The sequence below is a fragment of the Cervus canadensis genome, chromosome 2, assembly GCF_019320065.1.
Source record: "Cervus canadensis isolate Bull #8, Minnesota chromosome 2, ASM1932006v1, whole genome shotgun sequence".
Classification (NCBI taxonomy): domain Eukaryota; kingdom Metazoa; phylum Chordata; class Mammalia; order Artiodactyla; family Cervidae; genus Cervus; species Cervus canadensis.
This window is the reverse complement of record NC_057387.1, coordinates 49,314,948-49,340,363: the sequence shown is the minus strand read 5'-3', so window position 1 is coordinate 49,340,363 and position 25,416 is coordinate 49,314,948. Positions and strand designations below refer to the sequence as shown.

At 41.0% G+C, this 25,416-nt stretch overlaps 1 protein-coding gene across 2 annotated transcripts in view; it reads right to left on the bottom strand.

The window, feature by feature from the left end:
* The window catches only part of TGFBR3 (transforming growth factor beta receptor 3), a 192,427-nt gene that overhangs the window by 8,650 nt on the left and 158,361 nt on the right, over positions 1 to 25,416 (bottom strand). The window contains exons 11-16 of one of the 2 annotated variants that reach the window (XM_043460676.1): positions 23,272 to 23,412; positions 22,955 to 23,113; positions 17,801 to 18,100; positions 14,748 to 14,868; positions 5,589 to 5,624; positions 3,128 to 3,235 (exon numbers count right to left, since the gene is read on the bottom strand). In XM_043460676.1, the coding sequence (XP_043316611.1) occupies positions 3,128 to 3,235; positions 5,589 to 5,624; positions 14,748 to 14,868; positions 17,801 to 18,100; positions 22,955 to 23,113; positions 23,272 to 23,412 (865 nt within the window). Of the gene's footprint in view, positions 1 to 3,127; positions 3,236 to 5,588; positions 5,631 to 14,747; positions 14,869 to 17,800; positions 18,101 to 22,954; positions 23,114 to 23,271; positions 23,413 to 25,416 lie in introns of both variants that reach the window. The other variant, XM_043460675.1, reaches the window with a different exon arrangement.

The following is a 25,416-nucleotide window of genomic DNA, read 5'->3' as shown; positions in this document are numbered from 1 at the left end:
AGCAGAATGCCTGATGTTTGAACGTGTATGTGTAAAAGGAGACTGAGACAACTGGAAGAGTCAACAGATGAATTCATGGTGATGGTTTAGTTGCTAAGTTGTATACCAGTATACTTCTATTTAGAGGATGATTTCGGCCTTTAAGCTATGTACATATTGTGATAAAGCTAAAAAGTTTACTGAAAAATATAAATAAATGCTTTTGCTCCTCTCCTTAAAAAAACAACCCAGATATAATATTGCACACAACTTTTGGGACCTTCATGAGTCAGTTTAGGGACTCTGAGCTTGTTAGGTTCCCAGGAGCATGAAGATTCTGTGACTCCATTCCAGTATCATTTCCACACTCACTGCCCCTCCTCTCTGCACTATCTTAGTGGAGAATGTAAGTTTTAGGAGATCTCCACAGTTCAAACCTAAGGCTTGGTTCTGCGCTCTGTGCTGCAGATAGAGTGGAAAGCACAAAGGGAAATATCTACACTGAGGACTATTTTAGCTACAGAGGCAGATGTTGCCTGAACCCCCAAATATACCATATAAGGTCTGAGTTCCACAGTTTAGATTATTGCGGAAACTGAATGGACTGAGTCAGTGTCTGTATAGACACCTCTTTCCATTGGCCACAGCATTATGATCTTTTCATCTAAACTTGCTGCAGCTGATCCAGCTAAGAAACGGAGGGGGTTCTCAACAGGAAGCTACCACTTGGTCCTGCAGTAAGTCTTTTTCTTTCTTGCACAATGCTGGTATTCCTTAGGACTGGTCTTTAAAGTGAACCAGAAGCTACAGCTTTTAATAAAGTCATTTCAAGCTGTGATGCTAACAGGTTTAGAATCCAAATGACTAGAGTTTAGAGTCCAAGTGTCTATAAAGCCTTTCAGCTTCCAAATGAGCCTAATTTATTTTGCTGGAAACCATCACAAGAAGGGCTTTGGGTTTTTGTTTTTAAATCTACTTATAAATTTATTTCTATATTAAGAAAACCTAAAAACTCCTTAAGTCTCTGTTTTCGGGGAGAAGGGAACAGTAACAACACATCTCAGAATTTAACGAGCAGCAATGCATGTCATAAAGCCAGGTTTTGCTCTTTCCCAGGTTTGTCAGTGTATCTGTGGATGAGAGTCTGGGATTATCAGAGGGAATTCAATGGGGTTTGTTCCCACAGGGACACCATTTGGTTGCCCTTTTTTGCCTCGAGCTGGCTTCGTGGCCCTCCTGGCCTGAGATCAGATTTCAGAGTTTGGGGGTGTAGCTCTAGTAGCAAGGCCAGTCATGATCAGCAGGTGTGTGGTAAGCATCTGTGGGTGACTACCTTGTAGAAATCTTCAGGGCTACAGAGTCTTCTTGGAGTACTTTCAAGTTCATTCCTAATAAATACAGCATAAGCTGCCAAGAACTCTAGAACTTTACAGCCATGTAGGAGATTGGGGAAAGTTGCAAAGAACTGTGAGTCTGAGATTTGGATGTGTTAGTACTCCTGTAACAGAATTATTCACTCAAAGATGCTCCTCTGCTAAACATTGTCCCTTCCAGTGCTTGTGTAAGCTGTTCATGAAGAACAACATTCCTAAATGGATTCACAGATGTCCATATATCCTTGGTCTAACACTTAACAGACTTATTTCCTTTTGCTCACATGAAACAGTCGACCCTTGGAAAACGTGGGGCTTAATCTGCATATGACTGATAGTCCATCCTCTGCATACAAAGTTCTTCTGCATCCGCAGATTCCACCAACCATGGACCATGACAGTAGTATTTACTCTTTAAAAATAATTGCATATAACCCATACTGTTTAAGAGTAACTGGCTTCACTCAAAGGTTGTTGATTAGGAACAATAATATAAGGACTTAAAGCCCTACTGTTAAACTCCTAAAATTTGCTTTGGACTGTGTGACTTTCCTGTGCTTGGCACCATAGGGTTCATTCTGCTCCTTCTGCCATAATTTAAAATAACTCAGAGAATGCAGTATTTGAAGGAAGGATTCTGATGAGGATTAAGATATGACTTCTCAAAACACCCTTCCATACTTCCCTTTCCTTGAAAGCAGTCATTGCTTCAGCTTGGCCAGTTAGACAGCCCAAGGTAAGGCCAAAGATCGTGGCATGCACTGGTTCAATGGAAAATAAATGAAACTCTAAACAGAAAGTCTGTGCCTGCCACTATCTGACTGATCAACTCGGCACCTTATCCAGGTTCACAGTGTAAATAAGCATATAAAAACAGACATTCCTAAAAATATAAAAACACAATACCAGCTAGCTTGCTAGACATGTCTCAAAATGCATGTCTTTCCTTCCCATATTTACAAGGAACCTAAGAAAGATGTTATGAAACAGCAATCTATTTGTTCCTTCCTCTTGCACTACAGATACCCCAAGCCTGGCTTGCATTCTGTCTTGGGGTCAGAACAAGTTTTCTTTCTGTTCAGGCCAGAATGTTTCTACCTTGGGACTAGGGGGTAAGGGGCAGGAAGAAAAGCACATGATAATTTGTAGGGGTGGAAGAACATAACTTGAAAACAAACTGCTTTGTTTTACTACTTCTATTTACAATTCATGAAAAAATACTTTAAAATTTTTAATAACTTTCAAGAGAAGAGAAGAGAATTCAGTGTTTATCAAAGAAGAGATGGTATGGGTTTAAAAAGGTTGAGAAATGCTGGTTTAAGCCATTGATTAGGGCCTCTGGTGGACAGCGCTCAGCATCTTAGCAGATGTGGTAATAAAATCTTGGCTTCCCTGCTTACTTCCTGTCCATTTATATGTCTATTCTGAAGTTCTCAGCTTTGGGTGAATGGTTTATGTTTCCAGTTTGTCTACATTAACTTTCTTTAATTAAGTCCTAACCACAAAATAGTTTTATTAGAAGCTAAACTTCAGCAACATCTCAAATACAATTAACATAGTTTAAACATTCCTTTTCTAAAACTGCTTAAAACAAATTACAGTTTTGCAAAACCCAGTTCATGCCAAATACGTAAATGTGAAAATGGTGGGAATGAACTTTTCTCTCTCTTTCGTTCATTATTTCGTCCATTCATCCATGCAGAGAAACACCAAATGTCCACAGTGTGCCAGGCACACCGGATGTGTACCAGCTGACAGGCAACAGTCACACTAACCTGTGTGAGAATAGATGTACCACAAGGCCCCGGTCAGCAGCGCTCCAATCACAAATGCTGCGAATGCGATGCCCATCACGGTGAGGGTGTCCAGACCATGGAAAATCTCTATAATGATAAGAAACCAATGCATACTTTGAGTGAGTCAGCAACACATGCTGCAATTTTATATTTGTTTCACAAGTATCATCAGAAAGGCTGAGAACCAACTAACAAACTCTGAGGATAAAAAGTGGGTTCCAACAAAATACACTATATTTGTAACTTGCAAATATTTTCTCAAGAGAAAAATGAAATTCTCAGATTTCCAAGATACTTTCAGTTTGCAACTTACTTTGAGCATCAAACTTACTAAAAAGTCAGATTTGTCAACTCTGTAAAACTTTAGGCCTGTGGTTCATTGCCTCAGTCTGAGGACATACTATTTGAACAGTAAAGGGGCTTGAAAGTCAAAGTTCAAGATGCTTGGGAAAATAAGGGAAACATCCATTATCAAAATCTGGCTTCTTATTCATTGAACATTGAGACCCTACGCAAAATACACTGAGACACTACACAAAAATCACAAGCCAAATACTTTACAAACATACTTCCATGAACATTTAAAACATGAAAGATAACAGGAAGGAAAGTGGTGAGAAGGAGAAAACACAGAATAAGAATAAACTGTTTCTGTAGAACATAACTTTCACTGACCTCACATTTAAACCCTCCATTGCAATAATTACCTATTGTGTCATTTAACACAACCTACTTTTTAACACTTTTCCAACCATGACCTTTCTATGAGGGGAATGGAAGTACTCCTCAGTGGGGAGTGATGTCAATTTTATGGTCAGCAAAACATATAAATAGAACCAATTTGGCAAAGATTTTTACATTTGAAATTAATTCCAAGCCACAGAAATAGAACATTTCCTTTCATTTAAGAGAATTACCTTCTTTGAATCACTTATAAAAAGTAAAGATCAGTTTCTAAGAGAGAGAGGTTTTCAGTGGAATAAAATTTCTAAAGTTTTTCTCTCTGTTTTTAAAAAAATGAAGTGCAGGATCTCTCCGTTACTTCAATACCGTTTCTGTGTTCCTCTCCAGTCAGAAGTGACTCCAGCTGATCTCTTTGTAAATTCAATCACTTTGCCTTTCAACTCACTTCAGTGTAAGATACAGGTGTAGATAAATGTGACCCCGGAGCAGCCCCAGCACTCAAAAGGGCTCAGGAAAAGTGTGACATTGTGGAGAAGATTCTGAAGGATCCAAATTCCCAAGTTCTGGTTCTTATTCCTCTAGCCATGTGCCCCATAGTGTTCACTTAACTTCTAAAAAATGGGACAGCACTATCTATCTTCTGAAGGCAGGGGGTAAACAAAAGGAGTTTGCAAAGGGGCTGGGGATCCCCTAGGAGGAATAAGAACTGGGAAGGACATTATGAAGGTTAGGACAAACCAAGCCATTAACCTAATTTAATTTCGTCTGTAGGACAGATATTAAAATATGACTTGTTTTTTCATGCCTACAGATGAAAAGTAGGGTGTGATTAAAAGTTTTGAGTGAAAACACTCTAAAGTTCTAAAGACGGAGGTGTCATTTATGAGAATCACACTAGGGGAGTACAGGATAATGTGTCCATCTATGTCTCTTTCTGGGTTCATAATACTGTTCTGTGATATTGTTAAAATAAATACTCTTAATAGAATGGTTTATAAAGTATTTAGCATAAAGAAACTCTCCAGGCTAATTCTTATGTATACGTGATGGAACTAGCCATGGAGACTAAATCTGGAATGTCTTAAGGAGGAAAAAAAGTAAAGCTTCTCCCCACAGGCAACATTATCTAGATGAGTTCTGGGTGCACAGCCAGAAAGCCCAGGCTCTAGTCCTGCTTCAGTGCCAATTATAACCGTGGGGAAGTCACAGAAACACTTCTGGGTCAGAGTTTTCTTCTGTATAAGCAATGAAATTGCCCCAGATGATTTTCAACATTATAATTTTGTAGCAGTTGGTCTCTCTCTCTGTCTTCCAAGTGTTCTCAACACCCCTTGGACTAGTGATTGCTTTAATGGTATAGCATCTAGTTCCTTCAGCGCTGCTTCTCTGAGCAGAAAGATACAGCTGATGATACAAAAAGCAAACCACTCCCATAGCTACATGTTAAGTCTTTCAGATCACAACACTCAAGGCAGGTAAATGATGAACTTCTCCAAAACTAAGAAGCTACTACATTCCTTTAAGGTGATACATACCAATGGGTCAACAAATTCATATTTAAAAATGGCAACGGTAGAGAGGAAAAAAGAAAGGGAATGCAGGAAGGGAAAAAGAAAATACGAGAAAAAAAGGGTGAGGGAGAATGAGAGCAGAAGTCTCCTTATCAAAACTCAGCGTCTGGCAAATGTTCCATAACCAACTCATTCTTACAAAAGCCCAGGAGGCTTTATTTCAAAACAGTTGCATAAAGACTTACGTGGAGAAATTGGAATCGGTTCCTTGATACTTGGACCTGTTTCTGAAACAAAAACATAAATCACGATGCATTCTACAGAGAAACCAAGTTCTAAGCAAGAGGTTATCAAAATCTCAGTAGAGGCTGACATTCTATTTGTGAATACCTATTTTGTGAAAAGTCTGTCAATTATTCTATTTAGATATCAAGACTATAACATGGATTACTCAGAAATTTTAAGCACTGTACTTTGTTAATGATCAATTGTATACTGTCTCTAACCTGAAGAAAAACTGAAAGCAAACACCTAAACTTAAGGAATTTGAGTCTGATAATTCATGCATGTGTGTGTGTGCACGCATGCACGCATACATGTGTATATACCTTTCTCTTTATTTACAAAAGGATGCAGTATCTTTAAGTATCATGTTTCTCCAGTGTATTTAATATTATTCCACTTTCAAAAAGTCTTTTAACATATACACATATTATAAAAAGCATCTTTATTCCTCCTCCTAACATCATCATCCTATAGTTCAGCTCCTCTTCATGCATCCGCATTATTACAAAGCTTCTCTAACTGGTCTCCTGGTCTCCACTACTGCACCCAACCCAAATGTTTCCTCCCCCATACATGCCCCCAGAATGACTTTTGCAGAGTCCAGGGCTGATTATGTTATTGCCCTGATTAAACCACTCAATGGTTTCCCTTCATTTACAGGAAAAAAGTCCAAACTCTCGAGCATGGAACGGAGTGATCTGCCTTCCTCTGCCCACCTCTCTCCAGCCTCCTTTCCTAATGGTTCCTCACCCATGCTGGGCTCCTTGAAGTTAAGTTCCCCCACTTCTCCAGGCGGTTCCATTGTCATCACAAGTTGCAAGCCATTCCCTCAAGTACCCTGCCCGAACGACCTGCTCTGCTGGCATTTTCAGGGAAGGCGTTTGTTCTCTGACTCTCTCACAGCCCCATACCCAGCCCAGCAGGGCAAATCTCTCCCACTTTTGCTCATCCTCTCCCTCTTTTGTTATAAAGGTGCCACATCACATCTAAATTCTCTTAATTTTTTCCACCTCCAGGGTAGAGCCTGGATCTTATTCATCTGCAGACCCTCACGGCTCAGCCAGGAATAGAAGAGTCTTTACCAGAGAGCTTAGTGAAGGACAGTTAGAATGTTGCTGTGCTTTTTGATGCATCAGGCTTCCCTGATGGCTCAGAGGGTAAAGAATCTGCCTGCAATGCAGGAGACTTGTTTTTGATTCCTGGGTCGGGAAGATCCTCTGGAGAAGGGAACGGCAACCCACTCCAGTATTCTTGCCTGGAGAATTCCATGGACAGAGGGGCCTGGAGGGCTGCAGTCCATGGAGTTGCAAAGAGTTGGACATGACTGAAGCGACTTAGCACGTACACACTTTTTTCTAAATGGATGCAATAGAGGAATTTTGGAATAAGACTGTATGAAAATGCTTATACACTTTGACATTTCTATACAATGCCTTCGTGTTCAGAGAGTGCTATAGAGCCTGATCTCATTTGAGGTTTCAACCAGTCCCATAAGGGAGGCAGAAACAGAATTTTTATCACTATCTTACAAAAAAGCGGCCTGAGACTCTTTATCATGTGACCAGCCCAAGGTCACAGCTGGAAAGCATCAGGGTAGGGGCTGACCCAGGATTCCACATTCTGCCTAGCAGGCTAAATGACTGGTCAGCGGGGCTCTGTCCTTAGCTAGAGAAGCACTGATTAAGCAGCTGCTTGTGAATAGCTATGTGCTCTTCTCAATAGTCAGAGTATCATTGGCCACAGGGCAGCATATCACAGTCCACCATTTATTTTTGTACAAGTGAACTAAAGATGAATTTTATATTTGTAAGTCATTGGAAAAAAATCAAAATATTTCATGACATGTGAAAATTATACACAATACAAACCTATTAGTAAAGTTTTATTTGAACATAACGAGGCTCATTCATTTATATACTGTCCATGGCCACTCTTAGGCTGCAACAGCAGTTAAGTAGTTGAGGCAGGGACTCCATAAGCCACAAACTGGACATATTCACCATCTGGCCCTTTATAGAAAAAGTGTGTTAAGTCCTGGCACACAGACTCTACCCCTGTTCGCGAGAGTTTAAAAGTAAGGTGTTTAGTGCCTCTTCTCATCTCCATTTTTATTCAATAAAAAAGGAACACACACCTTGTTCTGGAATCCAAAGTAAAGCAAAAAAAAAAAAAAAAATTGTGAAAAATTGACCAAAACAAGCAGCATTTGAGTTGATGTTTATAAAATAGAGAAGCTCGACAGGATTGTTAAATTCTCAGGATTAACCATCTCAGCTGGTTGAGAACATTGGTGAAGCATGGGGTATCACGGTCTAGCTCCATGGGGAGGAATGCTATGTGATGAAACAAAGCCACTACAATTGAAGGGCACCCCCTGGAGCTCTGCAGCATAGTGCCCCTGGGATGAGGACATATGAGAAAGTTATACTTAAATAAAATTACTAAGAAAACTAAAATAATTCTGTGTTGTTAAGAAAATGTATCTCAGTGTGCAGAACACATACCAACTACACAAGGCACATAAGAGGCTGTCTCCTGAGAGGTTGGCCCCACCAGCCTTATTGGCAGCAATGAAGCAACAACAATGATGCCTTAACATTTGTACATTGTATAGGGTTTTACAGTCGACAAAAAAGCCTTCACTTATATTTTCTCATTTTAAATTCCCAAGGGTCCTATGAAGTAGGGGCATCTAACCACAAAATTCTCCCATTTGTAAAAAGTAGTGGTTTGATATGCTGAACTAAGTCCAAAGGCATTTAAAGGTCTCTATAGGGTTCATCATGCGAGAAATATACACACTTCTGGGAAGAGTTCCATCCAATCAACCACCCATGGTTAAACTCTGTCACTCAGAATCCCCAAAAGGTTTCAAATAATGATTCTCCCCTAAGGAGACCTCGTATGTGAGAATGTAGGTTTTACAGTAAAGCCTGTGGGATAGATGACACTATTTGAAAATTCTTAATGGATTTACATTATTACCTAATCCTCAAATTATTACCCCACCCCAAATAGGGGCCTTCTCACACAGCTAAGCACAAACAGTTGTTGCTCGTTTCCGAGGGCTGAAGTTCCTCCATGCTTTCTGTGCATAAACAATAACAAGCACAGGCTGCAGAACCGAGGTTCAAGGATTTTATCCTCTTACTTTTGTGTTCCAAAATTCCCAATAAAGCCTGAGTATAACTAAAATAGTTTGATCTCCACTGGAACCCTATAATTGAGTTGGCATGCTGAAAGGAAAAGAGTGGACACAACAATATTTACTTTTGGTTTAAGGGTACGATTGCAAGAAAGGAATCCTAGCCATTGCTGTAAAGAGAAATTTTAACAATAAAGATTTCTGCACAGAAAGAACAAACTATAATCAACATTATGAATTAAATCTTCTCATATACTCTGAGCAAACTCTGGTCTGCCTCTAGAACCAAAACTTCCCTCCTCAGATTGTTTAGTCATGGTTTTCATAAAAAAGATATTTCTCGGGTTATGCATGAGTAACTGACCACAACTTCTGTCCTCCCACTTTCAATTCAGTTCTCCTAAACATGGCAGGACTGGGCAGGCCCATAGGGAAATGAGGTGTCTAACTGGTACCCACATCTATCAGTATCTGGCACATAGAGAAGGGTGGGGAGATAAAGAACTTGTGCAGACCACTAAGATACAGTTTTTACTAACTTTACCACACTGTAAATCAATCCCTTCTCTGGCTTCTTTCAATATTTATGGCATTCACTGTAATTGCCTTCTCACTTATCTGTATCCTTCTACTAGATCAGCGGTTCTCACCCGGGAGTGATTTTTGCCCACTAGGCTCTCCAGGGGACATCTGGAAACATCCAGACACATTTTGGGTTGTCACAACTGGTGGTGGAAGGGTTTGTTAAGGACATCCAGTAGGCAGAGGCCAGGGGTGCTGCTTAACATTCCACAATTCAAAAGTCAACACCCCACAGCAAAGAGTTATCCAGCCCAAAACATCAGTAGTGCATTAGATTGTATCTTCACACTTGTTCTAAGCTATAATGAAAGTAGGGAAAGCGTTAGTCGCTCAGTCGTGTCTGGCTCTTTTTGACCCCTCGCCTGCCAGGATTCTCTGTCCATGAAATTCTCCAGGCAAGAATACTGGAACGGGTAGCCATTCCTTTCTCCATGCATTAGATTGTAAAGGCATCAAACATAGGAAAATTTGTATACTATATGCCAAGCATATAGTGAGTGAGTGAGTGAGTGAGTGAGTGAGTGAGTGAGTGACTGAAGTCGCTCAGTCATGTCCGACTCTTTCCGGCCCCTTGGACTGTAGTCTACCAGGCTCCTCCCTCCATGGGATTCTCCAGGCAAGAATACTAGAGTGGGTTGCCATTTCCATCTCCAGGGGATCTTCCGGACTCAGGGATCGAACCCGGGTCTCCTGCATTACAGGCAGACGCTTTAACCTCTAAGCCACCAGGGAAGCCCAAGCATATAGTAGATCCTCAGTAAACATTTTTGGAATAAATAACCATAAATATGTGGCTCAGCTGGTAAAGAATCCACCTGCAATGTGCGAGACCTAGGTTCGATCCCTGGGTTGGGAAGATCCCCTAGAGAAGGGAAAGGCTACCCACTCCAGTATTATGGCCTGGAGAATTCCATGGACAGTATAGTCCATGAGATTGCAAAGAGTCAGACACAACTGAGCGACTTTCACAAAAAATCATATATATTTTATTACTGCATACAAGCCCTAGCAACTTAACCTCCATGCTGCTTTCAGAGTACTCTTCCTAGATGATCTGATGCTCGGTTCTCTACTCAACATCTTTTGATGGATCTCAGACTTTAGAGGTGCATAATGGAATATTTGTGAATCAAATGAAATGTCTGGGTTTCCTTCTAAACAATCCAGAGACAGGAAGTAATAAAACAAAATTGGCTATGAATTGGTAATTGTGGAAACCAGATGAATGATTTGTATGAGTTCATTCTACTATTTCTTGTTTTTGTTTAGATTTGAAATTTTTGAAACTAGAAGGTTTTTAAAATGTGAAGCACACTGAATAAAATTAAAAAAAAAAAAAAAAAAGAACCTATGATACCTCTCCCTTACTGAATAGAGACTGAATGTCTTGATCTGCTAACTAAGCATTTCTACCATCTTTCTCCTCAGCTTCCCCTCATCTTTACCTCTGCCTGAGGACAAAACCTGGCTGGGGCTTTAAAGTATTTTTGTTCTGGAAAAATCAAATGTGTTCCAAAAAGCAACGCCTCTCTTGGATTAATTTCCAACTGACATTCACAACTTGCCCTTTCACTCCCCTCTAATCCCCCCAGAAAGCCTAGTTTGGCTGAGACGTTAAGAGGAAGGAAAGGAAATTAACATTTACTGAGTGCCCATGATATGCCAGGTGCTGTCCTGAGCATACTTTAATCTTTAAAAAGTTACGTGGTGGAAATATGGAGAAAATTCAGTATTTTAGACACTTAACTTGCTAAGAATTATAGACTGTACATAAAGCATGGCAAATTTGGAGATGTTCTTTTGTGCCCATTTCCTCCCCATATATATGAATATATATATATGCCCTAAACTTCAGAAAAATGATTACTTTTCCCTTTCACCATTAAAAAAAAAATCATCGCTGACGTGGTGTAATCACTTTTATTATATAAGCCCAAGTGTTCTCAAATGCTGTAAAAAGCAGTCACAGCATCCAAAGCAAACAGCACTAACATGCCTATATTTCAAGATATTTCAGAAAATATGGTAGGATGGCACCACCTCAACTATTTTAATTGTTTTGCCATAAACCATAATATGCATAAACTATTCACGTTTCCTGGGCTTTTCTTTGAGTTACAATTCAAAGTCACAGAACCTGTCCTAAACTTTAAGACTCTTAAATAGTTTACGTATTTCCTAATATCTTAACCCTTTGGTGGAACAGACTTTTTTCCCTAAAACTCTTCACCTTCTTTTCATTTCATAATTATTAGAGCATTTGGGTGCTAACCTGCATACCAACGTGATATGACATGAACTGGGGAAGAGGCCAGGAAGAGGCATATGAAAGGACAGATGACTGTGTTGCTTGCAGATTTTGTTAAAAACTAGAATCAACCTAAAGGAAATCAGTCCTGATATTCATTAGAAGCACTGATGCTGAAGCTGAAACTTCAATATTTGTGAATCAATTTGGCCACCTGATGCGAAGAACTGCCTCATTGGAAAAGACCCTGATGTTGGGAATGATTAAAGGCCGGAGGAGAAGGGGATGACAGAGGATGAGATGGTTGGATGGCATCACCAACTCAATGGACATGAGTTTGAGTAAGCTCCAGGAGTTGGTGATGGACAGGCAGACCTGGCGTGCTATAGTCCATGGGGTTGCAAAGAGTCGGACACAACTGAGTGACTGAACTGAACTGAGAATCAACCTCCACCTAGGATAAGGCATAAAGATTTAAGAGCACAGGCTCAAAGTTCCTTGATTTGAATCCCAGACCCACCATTTATTCATGTGGTGTGACCTTGGCCAAGTTACTTACCCTTACTCTGTAATAGACTTGCCTCACAGAGGAGCCACGTGGATTAAATACTATTACCCACAAAAAACATTTAGCATGAAGCCTTGTACTAAGTAAATGCTCAATAAATGTCAGATCAACATTGTCATCATCTCCATCTTCATCATTACCACTAGCATCATCAGTATTGAAAATTTAAGCAAAAGAATTCTAATCCCAGAGTTGGTTCCCAAGGAACTGAGAGATCAAAGGTGGCAAAGATGTGCTGTGAAACTTAGGAAAGTTCCATTAATAACACTGCCTCCCCTGCCCCCCCAAAAAAAACAGTGGCCCAGAGGAAGGACTCAGAATTACTTATTTAGTTTTGATGGCCTATTCTGCTTGCCCAGTGAAGAAAGAAACATCACCTGAAATGTGCCCTTGCTACTGGCAGTGGTTGCCACAGAGTAGCTCTCTGGCTGACTGTGAAGTAGACAACCTCTATCTGCTGCCCCAGAAAACCCCAGTGTTGGGAAATAAGGTGGACCAAATGGCCAGGGAGAGCTGGAACTTTGGCCAGGTCTCCAAAGAGTATCCATGTAGTAAAAGGACAGTAAACTGTCCCACTAGGAAATTTTTACCCCCAAAGTTATTCCCAACAAGAGATCTGCCCACTTCCAGAGATACTGTGTGTGCTAAGTTGCTTTAGTTGTGTCCAACTCTGTGCAACCCCACGGGCTGTAGCCCACCAGGTTCCTTTGTCCATGGGATTCTCCAGGCAAGAATACTGGAGTGGTTTGCTATGCCCTCATCCAGGTGATCTTCCTGACCCAGGGATCGAACCTATGTCTCCTGTCTTGGCAGGCGGGTTCTTTACCACTAGCACCACCTGGGAAGCCCACGGATACGGGGGTATTTGTTATCTTAATACAGTAACGCATAAGACTGTCTAGCAGGAAGAACACTCAAGATCCTGTTATTTTTCAAAGAAACCAATACTATCAGGTAGATAGTCACATTTCTCTTATAAATGATTATTCCAATTCCCTGAGATGTAGAAGGAGAGCACAGACTCCAATGGCCTGCACTGAGGAGAAATGCTTCCAGAGTCAAAGGAAAATAAACATAAAAGATGAGAGGAGTCTCTCAAAAAGGCTAAAAACTGCCAGGAAACCTACCCCATTCAGTGGAAAGTTAGAAAGAGCATTTGCATACAGCCCCTGGGAAGCCAGCCTACAGCCTAACCTTCTCAATTTGTTTAACAAACCTAAGCAATAAACTTTCTTCACCGCGTGCTTCTCCACTAAAACCTAGTCTCAATTAGCAAATCTCATGAAATCGCTTTGATATTTGGTAAAACTTTCCTCTTGGACTTTTATGTAAAGAAAACTCTGAACTTTCAGGATAATTATACACCAAGTTTAAATAAAGGTAATTACCTAATTTACAAGAGGAATTACTTAAAAAAATACCACCAGACTTAAAGAATGAATGAATGAATTACTGGAAGTTATACTGCTGCAGTATTAATGCCTAATTATTGTCTGGCACAAGAAAAAGCAAGCTGCTGCCTTCAATTACCGGCAGAACTACCTCTCCCAAAATAGGTAAGAGTAACAGATGCAGAGTGTGGGGCGGCTGTTGCTGCTGCTACACCACCTTCACGTACAAAACAGAGCCAGCTGCTGCCTGACTGTGGTACACTCTGCAACACAATTAATTTATTCTTATTTCTTTTCCCTTGGACCCAATAGACAAGGAACTACTTGGGCAATCCATTTATGGAAAGACTGCAGCTATTATAACTGTTTCAAATGGCTAAAAATCAATGAATAAAGTTAAACAAACAACACCAAAAACACTGATGAGGAACCAATAAACATCTAACGCGTACATCTCCCACCAACTTGAGGACGGCTGGCAAATGAATGAAAAATTGTTTTGCCTCTTCAAACAGTACAGCTGAGTGTTATGGCTGAGAAGGCCTCTGGGAGTCATCTGGTCCAACCCCCTCTTTGTCCAGATAAAGAAAATGAAACCCAAGGACCTGACAGGAGAGCTCCAGAGTCCCACAGCCAGCTAGCAGGGAAAGCCTAGAGCTGTGCATAAAATTCTAAAAACGAAACGATAAAAACACATTTGAACAGTGGTTTTCAATGTCTTTCTGCCGTGATACCTAAGACAGATGGTGTTCACATACATGGTACCCTCCCCAAAGGCACCTGCGATCCCTGACAAAGCACTCTAATAGCTTGTAGGCAGCACAGCCTTTACCAGGAGGTCAAAGAAAGATGGGCTGTGGACTGCGTGCAATTCCAGAAGGACCTCTAACCCTCTCCAACATGCTCGAGGAAGTATATCTGCCTGCAGGGCGAGTGACATCTTGACAGACAACCGAGACTTTGATCTAATATTTAAAGAGGAAGTAACTGGCAAAGGTATCATTAATGCACAGCAGCAGGAGAACCAACTAAACAAAAGACTCTGTGGGCAAAGAATTCTTAAAGCTACTAAATGGTCATTAATTTATCTTTCAAATAAAACTGGGCTTTGATTTACAGTATTGCAGCTTCTTTACGAGTAGCACACAGGCCACTGTTCTCTGACCGAGCCTCCCCAGGACGCACCTTTAAATGGTACTTCGTGGTGGATAACAGCGAGGGGCCTGGTGAACGTCTTCTTATTCTGCATCATGGCCCAGATCATTGAGGCATCCAGCGAGGTGCAGGCTTCATCGGGAAGCACACACTGCAGAGAGGAGAACAGAGTCAGGGGGTCACTCAAAAGGGCCAGCATGGTCGTCCTGTGGCCCCTTATCAGACAGCTCACAGCTGTTTACCCCAGAAATGGTTTTGAAACCATTGAAGCAGCTCACAGCTGTTTACCCCAGAAATGGTTTTGAAACCACCAGGATGGTTTTCAAAAAACCACCAATAATCTGAGAGCTATGAGAGCAGGCTCAGCGTATTCTCAGCTGCACTTGAAGATCCAAACATTGCTGGATGGATTCCCACAAAACAACTGGAGGTTTTAGTGTTATTTAGTCTGAAAAATAAAATAACTATATGACGAACATTGGCCCTTCACCAAGCTGGCTTACACATAAATGGTTCATGTTTGTGATTTGTGATGGTAGGAAATTTCATGTATTGCATTATGAGGGTGACAGATTTTACATTTGTTGTCCAAAAAGATAATCATGTTGTCGAGTGCATTTGATTTTTTTAATTACAGTATAGGCTCATGCAAAATGAAGCTTTCCAGGATCATCTGCTTTTAATGTTCCAAAATGAAGTCCTAGGGAGTTGTGCCTAGGGGTGGAGGCCATGAGATCAGCTGTTTCCAGCTATTTTCAGGCTCCAAACTTAGAACCAGCATGCCCAAGCCTGGTGTATCTGTTTCCATTACCTTTTCCTTTAAAATAATTTTGGCTCCTTGTCTACGCCCAGCAATAGGTGAAATGCTAATGTCAGTGACATCCAATCACTTTTGTTGGAAGGGGAAACATATCAATTATTTTTAAAAATCTATATACAGCAAGGCACCCAGAAAAGTTAACTAGCTTCCAGATCTTCCAGTCACAAAAGAGCAGAGAATTCTGGCTTTATTGTCATTGCCGCTCTGAGCAACCTGTAAGTCAGATACATGTTGTAAGACAATTCCCCTCTCCTCCAATCCCTGCCCCAAACAAGAAAAGTCTTTACAACAACCCTCCTGTAAAGGGAAACAATGGGTTTTTAATGGAGAGATTTGCGTTTTAGGAAGAGCCTTCTTACTTTCCTTCTAGTTCCTTGGTTAAGCAAGAGTCTACAACAAATTCACTGCAAGATCCCGGGCAAGTCACTGAACCCTCTGCTCTCAATTTCATCAGCAATAGGCAGGGTTGGACTCAACAGTCTTTGAGAATTCTTCCTAGAAGAATCTTTGGCTCAGTCTATTGTCATAGAAAGCAGTCATAGGAGTGTGGCAAGATTAACCATAGGCCGTAAACAGAGGAAGAGTGGTAACAGCTCTAGAAATGGTCCACTGTCCTCACCTCCACTGTCTCACCTGCTCTTCTACCAGGAAGGAAGGCTACATTATTACTTCACTGGTACAGACAAGGACACGGAGGTCCTGAGAGGTCAGGAACTTGCTAATGTCCTGTTAGTAAGAATCAGGCCTTCCTTCTTGGCCCCCATGCTCCTTCCACTCTATCCTGCCTTGGATATAACCTTAGGCTTAGGGTCACATCCCATGTCAACCTCAGGTACTTAGCACTCTCCTTTAAATGTTCTAGAAGGAAATATTAGGACTAAATTTCACAGACTGATACACTATGAAGCTGGGTTGCTATAGGCCAGGCTCACTGAAAGGTGAGAGCCACAGCTATAGTAAAGGCAGGGATAACGGCCAGGCCTCCCCTCCATGATCCCCAACTCCTAAAAGTTATTCTCTGGGTCCCAGAGCCACACAGGAAGTTCTGCATGGCTCTCGACCACTGTCCACTATGGCCCAAGCTTGATAGCCACTGGAAGGTGGAGGCCCACAAGGCTAGGGCACCAGTGTTTCCTAAGGCAACCTAAAGAACACAGTCTAAATCACCTTTTATATATATATGTATATGTATGTATGTATGTATGTATATGTATGTGTGTGTGTGCGCTCCCTGAGGACTAAGAGATCAGATTCACTATATTTTCAAATGTATTATAAAATTTCCTGTGGTCTAATGGAGAAATTGATGCCCAGGAGAATATAATGGTGCAAAGGATTCAGATAAATGACAATCCGTCCCCTAACAATAATTTTTCCTTCTCCTTTTACGCCCATCTCTCACAACCTATGTACCAGGTGAGAAAATTCTGTCCCTAAAATACATTGTTAATGACACAGCTCAATTATTGGACTTTTAGACGTTGACTGATATGCAACTGTAAAAGGATGAGAAGTCAGCTTACACTGTGTGAGATATCTAACTAAAATAAACACACATACGAAGTTATACATAATTACGGCAGATCACAGAAACAAAACTAGACAGAAGATACCCTTTGTGCGAAAAGCCAAAACAATGAGGTCATTACCCTTGCGGATGCCCCCTACCATAGCCACACCAACAAGGTCAAAGGGTTCCGATTTCTGTTGTGGCAACAGCATGTACTGGTTCTATGTGGGGAGCAACATGAGGCAAACATGACGAACCACAATATGAAACCAAGAAAAATTAAAATATTTGTTAGTTTCCCTTAGAAGTCCTCATGAGACAAGTCAGCCTTATAACTCACACAGAGAAGGTCAAAAAACAACTGCAATACAAATCTCAGTGGGACCTGGAAAAATTAATCCTCACGTTGAACTTGTCCTTCGGCTCTCTGTACTCTTGGCACTGCGTACTATCTGAATAGCAAAGATAAAGCCAGACCTCTCCTTCAATGGAAAACAGTCTTGATTTATCGTTCATAAGATACTACTGAATAGCACGCATGGAAAAAAAAAAAAGCATATGGTCAGGATTTATTCTCTAAGACTCCATAAAACTCACAGTTCCCTGCTAACATGAACTTTATGACTTTGACTGGGCAGTTCTCAAACCAAAAACCTCAACCTGCAGTAAGCTGTGATTAAACCTTTCTGGTAGGTCACTGCCTCACCTAAAGATGTCAAAATAACAGGAGAAAACAGATGAAGGCCCACTAACCTTAGGTAGCTTCTGGGGGTCCTTTTCCTTTTTGGTACACAATGTGAGCTCACACTGGAGAAAGAGCAGGGAGGTGTTGAAGACGGGCTTAAAAACAAAGCTGAACCGTTTCTTATCTATCTCGGCTTGTGGGATAGGCAAGTGCACTCTCTTGGGACTGTAGAATTTCACAGATTCATCTTTAGGACAAATGTTCTCAATGATAGTATAATCAGACATCCTATCAGGGTTTGAATATGGAGAGATAAAGCACGTTTGGATGGCAAATCCCAGTTCTTGGTCGGCCTTGGTAACAGACACCTACAACAGAACAGAAAGCGCAATTCAGAAACAACTTAGTATCTCACTCTCACTGCAGGCACAAGGACAACATATCAACGCGGCCCTTCTGATGAGAGACATTGCTTGATTTGTGTAACACACCTGTATAGTCTTCTTTCTAATCACAAAAGTAACAGACTCATCGAAGAAAGAGATATTTTCCATTTAAATTTGGTATGGATGATGACAGTGAATTGCTTAGTTTAAGTGCCAGCCTGGATTCTAATATTCTAAGATTCTAATACAAGATAAATAAGTCTCTTTGACCTCCTATAAGTCCTCTGGGAAATAAAAATAAAAGTACATCATGTACCTAGAGTAGACTTTCCAAAATAAATAAAACACCAACAGGTAAAAACCTTAATGTCATTATAGTGTTATCACTTGTAAGGCAACCTCTTTTAAAAAATTACTCAAAAAATAAAGGACAGAGGTAGATGTACTTAAACCAGGCAGGGAAGACCAAACTTCTAAACTGTAGCAAGTGAGAAGGAGCCTAAACACTGCAGTAAAGCTACTGATTCATCTAAAGTCCTGCTTCACGGTGAGCAAGCAGAGCTGGCTTCTGGGGCTAGATGTTGGGCATAGTGCAATCTGGTGGCGATCACGGGCCTGGCAAAGTGTCCCAGTTCTTCAGAGGTCCAAACCAGACCTTGCCAAGTACTCTCCCTTCACTCTTTAAGCCCAAGGGTATTTTAAGGGAAATCTAATCTGGAAATGTTTCCGACTCATTTACACTTCCCTCTTACAAAATATTTGTATGGGCTATGTCCAAACCTTGTTAAGGTTCTTTTCTTTAGAAACAGGAAGTAGTGTGTGGCCAAGTGTAAACAGAATTCAAATCTCAACCATCCTGAACTCAGCTAAAATCTCCGAACCAGATTGGATTCTCCATCTGGCGACACATGGATCACTGTGTGAACTGCCTCTCCCCACTATTGCCTCATTTCTTGACTAAACTAAGAATCAAAATAAACTTAAACACTTTAGAAATAAAGTTGGTCCTTAACCATAAGCCAATAGCCCCAGAATCCTTTCAAAGGCATGAAGATATAAACACACTTTGCATTCTGAGATACCCACGGGAAATCCCTGACATCACATGGGGCTTTTAGCCCACGGCACTATTTTGAAAGATCCCTGTGTGGTTAACTGCAAGACACTCAACAGTGAAGATGATGAAGATGATAATGACATTTTGTTGTGCCTTAAAGTTTAATCCCTGAGAATAATCTTATAAGTATTTTCATCTTCATTTTATAAATGGAGGAAAAACTGAACACACAGGATAGATGACTTGTTCAAAATCATAGCTAGCAAATACTGGGGAAAACCAAGGCTTGAGCCCAGGTCTTCTGAACCCAAGTCCATTATCTCTTCACTATTCTACTACAGCCTCAGGGTCCGTTCAAGCTGCCCATGATGTGGTCGGGGAGAGTGCTTAGTAAGACATCTTTCCAGGAAGTAGTACTTAGTAGTCTGAAAATATTCACACTTCATTATTTTTACAGTATTTCTGAAAAATGAGATATTTAATCTTGGAAAAATGGCAAACTACATATACTCTATTTACTCAAAAGTGCCCTTTAACAGGAACTCAGGACCCACAATGCAAAAATGTGTGATAGAAGAAATGCAAACCTTTTCTCTAATCTCAAAGAAAGCATACAATGGCAGAACATCTAAGGTACTCCAAAAAGTTGTTTGAGAGGAAAAAAAGACTATTTGTTGTCAATAAATCTTTTACTCTGAAATGGACTGGAAGTGAGTAGCGGCAGGACTCTGCTGCTCACTCGCCATGGGCATTGACCGCTGGTTTCTCCCCCGCAGAATGAGGGTACTGACACTGACTAGATACGGCGACTGTGACAATCTGTAAACTCAGAATTACATGCACACAACACGGCTCTCTGGTGGTTAGGAAATGCCAGCTGACACTAGTAGCACTAATCTAGATTTAAATTTGGGGGGTTCTATCAGACATCAACCCTGAATATTCATTGGAAGGACTGATGCTGAAGCTGAAGCTCCAGTACTTTGGCCATCTGATGTGAAGAGCTGACTCACTGGAAAAGCCCCTGATGCTGGGAAAGACTGAGGGCAATGGAGAAGGGGGCAACAGAGGATGAGATGGTTGGCTGGCATCACTGACTCAATGGACATGAGTTTGAGGAAACTCAGGGAGACAGTGATGGACAGAGAAGCCTGGTGTGCTGCAATTCATGAGGTTGCAAAGAGCTGGACACAATTTATCGACAGAACAACGAAAACAATATATAGACTTATATTTTTAATTTCCCAAGACAAGTGAACTGAAAGAAAATCTGCCAACAGTGTGACCAACTATCACCCAAAGATGACCAAAGAGCAAGTGGCAAAACTGATAACGTTTTGGATTAAAGGAAGAGACTATAATCTAGAGAAAATAAGAGATTCTGGGAGGGGATGTGATAAGGATGGCCACAAGAGGAAACATGGAAATAGCTCTTTAGAGCAAGTCAATGATTAAGTTTTACTTACTTTACCCAAATAAAAGATTTTATCAGCGGTAGAGTCCAAACTGAGAAAAAAAGACTAGGCATGGCTACTATCCTATTTAGCAAAATATACGCCAATTTGCTCTCATATTTTATGTGGTTTAAAACAATTTTAAAATAAAGTAGTTTATAACATTTCCCCCTTCCCCCAAATTCTCTTCAGTATATTATTATGTATTTTCCCTGGTGGCTCAGCTGGTAAAGAATCCGCCTGCAATGTGGGAGACCTGGGAAGATCCCCTGGAGAGGGAAACAGCTATCCACTCCAGAATTCTGGCCTGGAGAACTCCATGGACTGTATAGTCCATGGGGTCGCAAAGAGTTGGACACGACTGAGCGACTTTCACATATCATTTAATGATGTTTAAAATGGCATAGCAAAAAGACTTGGTTCGTTTTTTTCCATCACTTTCACAATGTCTTTGATTCAATTCAATTATGAACAATATAGATGATATATAAATGGGAAAATAAGAATGAAAAAGAAAATGTATTTCAAGTAAGCCAGCACTGGGGGTTGGGGGAGGCAGTTGGGGAGGAGGGAGAAAACCCAAAACATTCAGAGTTGGATGTATGAGGAAGATTTAAGGCAGCAAAGCCATAAATTGGCAAAGTCAGGCACACATCTGGAAAAGAACAAACTGCAGTTAAGCAGCGCCCCTAAAACCTACAGCACAACAGTGCATCACTGACCAACCACACATGTGGATGGAGCAGCTGGACTAGCAAGACGAAAACACCAATGTTGGATTAGGAGAGAGCTCTGATTAGGGACAGCACATAGAAAGCAGTATATCTTCCCTAATAGAAAAAGGAGTACCCAATGAAAGAGAAGATCTCTCAGAAGAGGGAAATCAGAAAGGAGGAGATGATCCAAGAAAATGTCTAGAGCCTATGGGCTCCGTCCCAGAATCAGTACAAATGTGAGTTATTTGTCTTTCTTAAATAGAAATATGTGTACTGAAGTCACTTTTAATATATGGAAGTATCCCATTTTGGCCCCTTAAGCTTCTCCCTCCTCCCATAGTGGAGGACACCAGCCTACATCTTAGCACCAAAACCAGCTCGATAGAGGACGACTTTCCTGTAAGACCAGCAGACATCTGGGGCCATGAGGATAATTATCTTCTCTAGAATCCAGTCTGTGAACTCGGGTATTTGCACTGCAGAGAGGTTACATTTTCTCCCCCTTTAAAATGGCACTTTGAGGATAAATGATGGCATCCTGTGGACAACAGTGTGGTCTCTGGAGCCCGATGGACTGAGTATGAACTCTGACTCTGAACTCTACTAGGTACTAACTGTGTGACCTCAGACAAATTTGGGCCTCAATTTCCTCACCCACAAAATGGGGATATTAACAGTCCCGTGTCATAGAACTGCTCAGAAGAATACAAGAACTTATAACTGAGCTTGGCACAAAATAAATCTACAATAAACTTTAGCTGTTGTTATTTCATTATTACCACCACTACCTAATAGTTCTGTAGTCACTCCACAGATTTACACTATGTATGGTTATTACTGTTATATATAGGAAATAATTTTAATAAATTTATAGATACATTGGGGCTTCCCTCATAACTCAGTTGGTAAAGAATCTGCCTGCAATGCAGGGGACCTGGGTTTGATCCCCTGGAGAAGGAAATGGCAGTCGGGAAGATCCCCTGGAGAAGGAAATGGCAACCCATTTCAGTATTCTTGCCTGGAGAATCCCATGGACAGAGGAGCCTAGCAGGCTACAGTCCATGGGGTCAAAAGAGTCAGACAGGACTTAGCAACTAAACCACCAAACCACCACCATAGATACATTTAGATAATGATCTAGGGAAAAAAAAAACAATTTTCATGAGCTATGGTGACATACAATATTTCACTCAAAAGTATGCACAATTTAAAAGATAGTCTCTGAGGGGGTTTGAAATATTCCTTTGTTAACTCTGATATTGCAACTACTGAATGAATGCCTTTGGCAAAAATACGAAGGACAAAGTAAAGACAAGGTTTTATTAGAATTTACGCCCTGATTAAAAAAAACAAAACATTTCATCCATTCACCTATAAAATGCTCTCTCCATTTAGCATAATGCAATGAACCCTGAAATTTCCTGCTTTGGTCAGAAATCAATGTGGAAGCGTCTTCGGAGTGAAGCCTTCACCCAGAGCTGGTTAAGGCTAAGGAAGGCAGTAAGAGGTCTGCCCCCAGGGGCTTTCACTCATGCTCTGGAGCCGCTACGAATCTCAAATCTCGGCTAACCTAACAGTCCAAGGCTAACATCTAACATATGGGTCTCACCTCAACATAAACGTGTCCATTCTCTGCCACAGAGAAGACCCCCTGGGAGGGCACAAGAAAGAGGTCAGTGTTGTACAGCTCCATGTTGAAGGTGACGTTTCTGTTGGGTTCGTCCTGGAAGCTACGGGGATTCCCCACCTGCCGCAGGCTACAATTAAACTGGAGAAAAGAAGAAAACAGATGGAAATAAATCACAGTCAAATGAAGCTTGTAGCTTTAGGAGCTTTAGCCTTTAACATCTGATTTTATTTTCCAATGGTCCCCGACTAAAGCCAACCAAAAACTACCTCTATAAACTACCTCCTACAAACACATACCACCACAATTTCAGGTCGGCTGAAGAAGGAAGTGTCCCCTTCATCCATATCTCCCGGAAATCCATTATCACCAGACTCCAAATCTTCATAACCATCTGGCCAGCCACTACTATCCCCAGAGAGTGGAACCTGAATCACAATCTAAAAGGCAAGGAAAGCACAATGTTATGAAAACACCCAATCACATACCTTTGGTTCCACCTCACATAAACACCCATGTAATAAATTCTGAGGTGAACTGAAAATCTGACTTGATTAAAAAAAAAAAAGCCTCCAAGTTTTTTTAGGATTTTATCCTGAAAGAAATGAAAAAGAAGAAGCCCATTGCATGATAAATTAAGATTTAAAATAAAATATGTATTTCAAATAGTGTGAAAACACCAGACACTGAAATGGGGTTGGGTGGAGTTTTCAACAGGCCCACCTGTACTGTAGAGGGTGGGGGAGTTTCTCCTTAGGGACCTTTATACTGAAAACTCTAAGAAACACTGATTTGGCTAATCCAAGGAGTTCCTGTAAGTTGTGTCTGTCAAGATTTGATAGGGACTTCCCTGGTGGTCCAGTGGCTTAAGACTCTGAGCTCCACAGTGCAAGGGGCCTGTGTTTCATCCCTGGTCAGGGAACCATATTCCACATGCTGCAACTAAGAATTTGCATGCCAAGGGCCCACACAGCCAAATAAATAAATTTTAAAAAAAAAGAAGAAGATTTGGTAAAGTTTGGTTTGAGTCAGAAGCAAAGAACCTGATGTTCACTACTGAGCCATTCTCTCCTCACCCAGAATTCTCCTATATGCATCCATCTCCCCCACTATCTCCTGTATGAGGTATAGATGCAAGAAAGAACATCAAGTTCTATGCCATGAAAACCTATCTTAACATTGGTAGAAGGTTAGTTCTATGTAAAATGAAAAAATTCACCCAGGGATTAGGACTCCATAAATTAACTCCTAATTTATTTGCATACATGGGATAGTTATAATATTTGTTTGATTTTATGCTCCACCTCCTTAGATTTTGAATATGTTGTAAAATGAAAATAGATATTAAGTCTGAAAACTACTACAAACAATTACAACTGGAAGAAATGGTTAAATAGCCACTGAGAGGAGAGCAGAATGGGAAAGAAATGAAGGACCTTTCCCAGGTCCTCAAAGAAAGCAGTGATGCAACTGAAGCAAGGTAGGTTATTACTTACCCTATAATAATTTTTTTAAAAAAGAAGAAGAAGCAATATACTTTTCTCTCCTGAGGTAGATGGCACTTTTTTTTTTAACTTAACCAGCTACCATGGCCTCTTATTGGCATTAATTCAAATCAAAGTTTAAAATTCCAGGGCTTCCCTGGGGTCTCAGTGGTAAAGAATCCGCCTGCCAATGTAGGAGACATAGGTTTGATCCCTGATCTGAGAAGATCTACTTGCCTCAGAGCCACTAAGCCCGTGAGCTATAACTACTGAGCCTGTGCTCAGAGCCTGGGAGCTGCAACTGCTGAAGCTCATGTGCCCTACGGCCCGTGCTCCGCAACAAGGGAGGCCCCTGCAGTGAGAAGCCCGTGCACTGCAACTAGGGGAAGCCTGCACAGCCACAGAGACCCAGCACGGCCAAAAATACACAGAAATATTTTTTTTTAAAGTTTAAAATTCCAAAATCAAGTATACCAGTAATATATGACACTCATTACATCTGGAAAAACTGGATAATTGCAAGAAAATGAATGTTGGAATTGGCAGAAGAGTGTTCATCATAGAAGTCAAAGGTTAATAAATAATTTCAGTAACAAAGCGGAGTAGCTGCTCCAGCCTAGGGCTGGGGGAAGATCAGTGGATGAGAGGTCGGGAAGCTGGATTCAGTCCTGGCTCTACCGCTAACTTGTCTCTCAAATCCAAACAAGTCTCTTAACTCCCCGGAGTTCAATTTCCTCACCTGTGAAATGAGGACGCTGAATGAGATCATCTTAGGGTTCTTTCCAGCTCAAACATTCTAAAATTATCTGAGGAACAATAAACTTGGCTCACAGGAGAGTCAGTCCCCACATGAGCCACGCTGACCAGAAAGCCAGTCTCTTCTCTGGCTGGGTCCTATGTGTGGACCAGCAGTGAATAAACATAGTCGTTGGGGCCTCCCCAGCTCATGCCAAAGTTAGG